The sequence below is a fragment of the Oncorhynchus masou genome, chromosome 33 (assembly GCF_036934945.1).
Source record: "Oncorhynchus masou masou isolate Uvic2021 chromosome 33, UVic_Omas_1.1, whole genome shotgun sequence".
NCBI classification, from domain to species: Eukaryota; Metazoa; Chordata; class Actinopteri; order Salmoniformes; family Salmonidae; genus Oncorhynchus; species Oncorhynchus masou.
Window position 1 is genome coordinate 32,346,547 of NC_088244.1, and position 7,020 is coordinate 32,353,566.

Below are 7,020 nucleotides of genomic sequence, written 5' to 3' on the forward strand. Positions count from 1 at the left end.
GGACAGATGTATGAGAAAATGAAAAAGCCCATCCAACGTGTGTAGGCCAACTCAATGCAGAGGCCTATTCAATTCAACCCTGTCTGCGCGCATGTTCTTTTTTATTAAATCAATGACGCCCTCACGTGGCCAGAATAGAAATTAAAACATTTGCAACTGACACTTGAACGCACACCTGTCAGGCTATCAGATAACGTGATTTATTATAGCGATTATAAATAACGCCCGTTATCCTGGCCTTTTTCAGTGTCTTGTACGCGGAGAGGCACTGTAGACCATCATACCCATCATGCATCACTATTCTTCCATTGGACATAATGGTAGGAGGGTCAATAGATTCTTCTGTGCAAAACAAATTCAAGGCTAATGTCAATCATTTAGGATATTGTCCATTAAAATCTGAACTTGAACTTGCTTTCCAAATAATCAGCTAGACCTATATGGACCATTACCATTCAAAAGGGTCACAATGGGTCACAAAACTTTTTCATGTTGACGATTTTAGTGGCATTGTACTGTATCCACGTGTGGTTGTCCTGTGTTTAAAATGGTCAAATAAATCAAGTAAAATAACAAATTAGGCTACTGAATAGATACCCATATTGGGCAATATGGAATTGGTGTCCATCACTAAAATCTCTGAGAATCTGGTGCATGTCTTACTGATCAATGCATAAAATATTTTTAGACCTTTATCCGTTCTATCCATTCTATTTCTATTTTTCTTGCACTGTCTATGACAGGACTAGAACCCGAGATTGGGATTGGTTGACAGGCCTATCAGTAGCATCGTCCTTACCGCCCACTTCCGCCCCCTAGAGTTCTTCAAGACTAGTACACTCTTCGTTGTTTATGTTTTGTACAGCAACACATTTGGACTTTGAAAGGCTGGTAAATCACATTTACTACATTCCTTCAATTATTTACATTGTATTTAGGCACTTTCAGTCGTTAGCTGACGTTTGCTAGCCGTTGGAATCTTTGATCCAGCACCAGCTCACTTTGCGCGCAGTTTTCGCAGAATCCAAAGACATTGGAGTGACTGGCTTGGTGGCTGACATTAGCTGTAGCTGGCTACAATAGTACTGTAACGTTAGCTAGCTAGTGGTCCTAGTTGCTAGCCAGCCCATCACAGCTCAATGAGCTAGGTTATTTCGCAATAAGTAAATTGATTTTCTCATGGATAAAAAATACATATAATTGTATTATTAACTGCAACTATTTTCGTATTATTTTTCTTGTGGCACACACTGATGGATGGGAATGTGTGTTTTTGTTTCCAGTTGTCTGTGAGGCTTGGATAGCCTGAACCACAAGTACCCGGCCAAAAAATAAAGATATGTTTTGAGTGACATTGCACAATACTGCTCAGAATGAACAGCGAGGAAGAGTTCTACGATGCAGAGACAGGTGGATGCATGCTTTAGAAATGTCATAAAAAGTACATTAGCTAATTGGTGGGAGACTAATCGTTATGTGTTTATCATAGCAGACGCCCGTGACTGTCTAAGGGAGACTTCTTAGTGTGAGTGACCCTTTTTTCTTGTATTTCTCAGGTCTCGAATCAGATGAGGACTCTTGTGAGGTCAATTTTGAAGATGCCCGAGTGTATGACAGCAAGCATTCATCCAATGACAGCACACCTCAGGCAAATGGAGTGTGGGAGCGCAGGTGAGGTTGCAAAGGAAAGATCTATATCCTGTAGCTTCACAGTTTGCATGTGTATTCAGTGTCCATCGTTTTTTATGTCTTTGTGTTGGTGTTTATTACAGGAAAACCCTGCCTGCTCCAATGATCTCCAGATGTGACTACAGTGTGTGGGGCATACTAAAGAAATGCATTGGCATGGTGAGGATGTCTCCAACACTTCTATGCCCCCAAAACCATCCACTATACAGACGCACAAACAGAAATCATAACAAAGCTACAAATTGGATGACATTCTGTTTTACCCACATCTTACAGAGGAGTTCATACAAACGCTTTAAGGTAAATGTAACAAACAAGCTATTATCTATTAATGACTCTGTTAATTTGTTCTTTGCTGCGTTTACACAGGAGCTGTCCAAGATAACGATGCCCATCGTGCTCAACGAGCCCCTGAGTTTCCTCCAGAGAATGTCAGAGTACATGGAACACACTCACCTCATCCACAAAGCCTGCACCCTGTCAGACTCCATAGACCGCATGCAGGTAAACAAAACAGATGGGATACACTGACACCCTCCCCTCAACAAGGCCTATAGTTGTACCTGCTCTTACGGGGCTTCACACAATGACAGACTTTGTTTTCTCCTGTGTTATCTCTATCAGGTGGTAGCTGCTTTTGCAGTTTCTTCTGTGGCATCTCAATGGGACAGAACTGGAAAGCCATTTAATCCGTTGCTGGGGGAGACCTATGAACTCACACGGTACAGTTAGCATTTTTCGTACTGTACCTCTTTTTCTGGAAACCTTTTTGAGATTTTTATTGATTTCAGAGGACAGTTTAAATAAGTCAAATCTCTTTGGATAATCTATTTACTGAGGTGTCGAGTATGCTCTTTTTAACATGCTCTTCTCTGTCTTAGTGAGGACGAGGGGTACAGGTTGATCTCAGAACAAGTCAGCCACCATCCACCTATCAGTGCCTTCCATGCCCAGTCTCTGAAGCAGGAGTTTGAGTTTCATGGCTCCATCTACCCCAAACTCAAGTTCTGGGGCAAGAGCGTGGAGGCGGAGCCTAAAGGCACCATGACACTGGAGCTGCTCAAGTGAGTGACTGCGTGTAAGAAAGCGTATGCAGTATGTATGTTGACATCTGTGTGTACTAAGCACACAATACAGACTCTCACATCAACCGCTAGTGACGTAAAAACAACTTGTTTTGTTGCAGACGTAAAGAGGCGTTTACATGGACAAACCCTCTCTGCTGTGTACATAACATCATCATGGGCAAACTCTGGATTGAGCAATACGGAACTGTGGAAATAGTCAACCACAAGTAAGACAGCAAATGCCAAACCTTGATTCAGAACAAACATTTATTATGATTTATTTGATTGAATTTACTACAATAAATTAATATTCTCCCTCCCGCCTCTTCTGATTGGTCAGCACGGGGGACAGGTGTGTGTTGAACTTCAAGCCGTGCGGCATGTTTGGGAAAGAGCTGCACAAAGTGGAGGGCTACATTCAGGATAAGAGGTGAGAGAAGAATAGAGTAATGAGCACGCAATTAGGAATTTGTTAAGTCATAGTAATACACTACCTTTCAAAAGTTTGGGGACACTTAGAAATGTTCTTGTTTTTGAAAGAAAATATGTATTTCTTTTCATTACAATAACATCAAATTGATCAGAAATACAGTGTAGACATTGTTAATGTTGTTAATGACTATTTTAGCTGGAAACAGCGGATTTTTAATGGAATATCTGCATAGGCGTACAGAGGCCCATTATAAGCAACCATCACTAATGTGTTCCAATGGCACGTTGTGTTAGCTAATCCAAGTTTATCATTTTAAAATGCTAATTGATCATTAGAAAACCCTTTTGCAATTATGTTAGCACAGCTGAAAACTGTTGTGCTGATTACAGATGCCTCACAAGTCCTCAACTGACAACTTCATTAAATAGTACCCGCAAAACAGCAGTCTCAACGTCAACAGTGAAGAGGCGATTCCAGGATGTTGGCCTTCCAGGCAGAGTTCCTCTGTCCAGTGTCTGTGTTCTTTTTCCCATCTTAATCTTTTATTTTTATTGGCCAGTCTGAGATATGACTTTTTCTTTGCAACTCTGCCTAGAAGGCCAGCATCCCAGAGTGACATTGGCACTGGTGTTTTGCGGGTACTATTTCAATGAAGCTGCCAGTTGAGGACTTGTGAGGCGTCTGTTTCTCAAACAAGACATTTTAATGTACTTGTTCTCTTGCTCAGTTGTTTCAGAAGAAAGTTATTTGTTTCTAGCCATTTTGAGTCTGCAATCGAACCCACAAATGCTGATTCTCCAGATACTCAACTAGTCTAAAGAAGTCCAGTGTTATTGCTTCTTTAATCAGAACAACAGTTTTCAGCTGTGCCAACATAATTGCAAAAGGGTTTTCTAATGATCAATTAGCCTTTTAAAATTATAAACTTGGATTAGCTAACACAATGTGCCGTTAGAACACAGGAGTGATGGTTGCTGATAATGGGCCTCTGTAAGCCTATGTAGATATTCCATAGAAAATCTGCCGTTTCCAGCTACAATAGTCATTTACAACATTAACAATGTCTACTCTACACTGTATTTCTGATCAATTTGATGTTATTTTAATAGACAGAAAATGTGCTTTTCTTTCAAGAACAAGAACATTTCTAAGTGACCCAAACTTTTAAACGGTAGTGTATGTCATCTGTTATGCATTCTGTCAGCATTGACATACAATAACGACTGGATGTTTTAAGTTGTATCGCACTGTTTCGTGTGGTTGTTCCTAAATGAACTGTGGTTGCATTGTTTTGGGAACAGTAAGAAGAAGCGACGTGTGCTGTATGGGAAGTGGACAGAGTGTATGTACAGTGTGGCGCCTAAGGTGTATGAAGCCAACAAGAAGAAGGCCGAAAAGGGAGATGCTAAGAAAAATAAACCGGTGAGCACTCAGAAGTGATTTGTCCAAGAACCGGCCCAATGGCAACAACAAAAAAGGTGAAATCATTTTCCTAAAATTGTGTTTCTTCCTTTCACATAAACATGCAGTGGCTTTAGGTGAAGGTATTGTACGTACTGTAAGCATAGTGTGCTACAGCAGTTCTAGTTATGACTGTTCTATTAGTGTATTATGGTAGATGGCTCTTTATGTTGCATTAAAGTTTGTGTAAATGCAACTGTCTGTAGTTTATAGTAGACTCATGTGCATAGTCTTGTATGTAGGAGCAAAGTGCTGGAAAACAGGAGACTGAAGATATGCCTGGGGTTCAAGAGACCGTCTCTGTGATAACAGGAAGTGCCTTACTGTGGAGAATAACCCCACGACCTGCACATTCTGAAGAGGTAACACACACACACACACACACACACACACACACACACAGGGAGCCATTAGGGATATGGTGTTTCTTACTGTTTCTCCTGTGTACCTAATTAACCCTGACTCTCATCCTTGGTCTCTCTGGTATAGATGTATAACTTCACCAGCTTCACCATGACACTGAATGAGCTGGAGCCTGGTATGGAGAGGCTGTTGGCACCCACAGACTGCCGTCTACGACCCGATGTCAGAGCAATGGAGAATGGAGACCTGGGTAATGACTCACATTGAAACACAGACGCGCGCACACACACTATTCGATAACAACATTCAAGATGAATCGATTACCAAACAAAATGGAGCACATTGGTTTGTATATTGCAGACACAGCAAGTGTAGAGAAGGACAGGCTAGAGGAAAAACAGAGAGCTGCACGCAAGGAATGTTCCAAGGATGAAGAAGAGTGGTCAACCAGGTGTGTTCGCTACACAACAATAATAAGTATACGTATGTCCTGAGATGTGAATGTGTTTTCATGTTAAATGTAATCCAATTTTGATTCAATCATTTCCCTGAAACAAATTCCTGTACCATTTCTTTTGAACTTCACAGGTGGTTTCGGTTGGGAACAAACCCTCACACAGGAGCCGAGGACTGGCTGTACACAGGGGGATATTTTGATAGAAATTACACAGACTGTCCCAACCTTTACTGATGGGGCAGGAGGAACAAGGAAGGGTTTCCATCACCGCCCGTAGTGGACTGATGTTTGCCCGATGATCCCGTTCGTTCTCAGCCTTAGAATGTCAGGCAGCTGAGCCCACAATTTTATAACAGTTTTGCCAACCTAGACAAACCTCTCCCGCAATACAACAATGGAATCAAGAAGTGAATATGCATGTGACAAACATGATTTAATTCCCATTTTGCAAGTGACAAAGGGAACATTTGAGCATTGTGAAAGACTTAAAATCGAGGCTAAGATAAGAGAATATTCAGTCTTCCTAAATGGCCTGGGCCTCCTGGTTAATTAACTGGAAGAATCCCACTCATCTCTGATGGTTTTATTTATGGTACCCAAGGCTTTCTAAAACCACATCTGATAATGTGACATCTGTGGTGGTGGCCATTGTTCAGCAGTGGAATAATGTACTATAGCTCTGATCGACATGCATTATTATGTTGAGCTAGATTGGAAGGAGGAGTTTGTACAATACTCACTGTACAAACACAGTTACATTTAAAGATCAGGCATCATTCACACAACTTTTATTCATAAGTTGTGTGAGTGTTAAGACTTTTATTTGAGATGTTTCTAAAACAGGATGTGCACATTGTTCACGTGCTGGTTCGTTCTTAAATATTAAGGATTTGAACATGTTGTTTTGTGACTAGAAGTCTAGAACTGAAAGCTGCTAATGACCATGTTCATGTACTAACTTAGTAAACTAAGTGTTATTTGTAAATTATTGTTATGGCATTGAAAACTGTAACAAATGCAGATGATAATTTGGTGTGTGTGTGTGTGTGTGTGTGTGCGTGTGTGCATGGTCACCTAAACAATTCTTTACACAAACGAAAGCCATACAACACTTGAAAGATTGTTTTTCCAAATCGCATCCCCCCTTTTCATTACGTAAAGCTCTGGTATTGATCACAGCGACATGAAATAAAATGGAGCACCTTTTAAATGTCAGCCATCGTAAATCTATGCAAACAAACATGACCATTATGTGTCTGTCTACTGCACAACGAGGAGACATAGAATGTGAAAATAAACAAACATCACTTATGGGCCTCCCTCATTGGAATCTGACCGTTGAAGATTCTGTGCTGAACATACAGTACTTCTAGATTTGGAGAGGGTGTCATACTCCAATGTGATAGCACTAGTTATCTCTTAACACTACCATCTGAGTATGCTTCCAGTCCTGTGCACAGAATGATGGTATCTGACCTGCTTCCCCCACCCTCACATCTTCACAACACTTATGTTTTGTTACCCTTAATAAAAAAATGTTTTATGTAGAA

The 7,020-nt window shown here is 40.8% G+C and overlaps 1 protein-coding gene across 2 annotated transcripts; it reads left to right on the forward strand.

The window, feature by feature from the left end:
• Positions 1 to 810: 810 nt before the first annotated feature.
• Positions 811 to 7,020, forward strand: LOC135528294 (oxysterol-binding protein-related protein 2-like). Of its 2 annotated transcripts, XM_064957273.1 has the most exons (14): positions 811 to 891; positions 1,284 to 1,410; positions 1,557 to 1,671; positions 1,773 to 1,848; positions 2,059 to 2,193; positions 2,314 to 2,411; positions 2,571 to 2,753; positions 2,876 to 2,983; positions 3,097 to 3,186; positions 4,491 to 4,611; positions 4,893 to 5,012; positions 5,140 to 5,263; positions 5,374 to 5,464; positions 5,602 to 7,020. In XM_064957273.1, the coding sequence occupies exons 2-14, from the start codon at positions 1,374 to 1,376 to the stop codon at positions 5,702 to 5,704; spliced, it is 1,401 nt and encodes a 466-aa protein (XP_064813345.1). In that variant the 5' UTR covers positions 811 to 891; positions 1,284 to 1,373; the 3' UTR covers positions 5,705 to 7,020. The 2 variants fall into 2 exon arrangements, with proteins under 2 accessions (XP_064813345.1, XP_064813346.1); XM_064957274.1 differs by lacking the exon at positions 1,284 to 1,410 and having other exon boundaries at positions 824 to 891.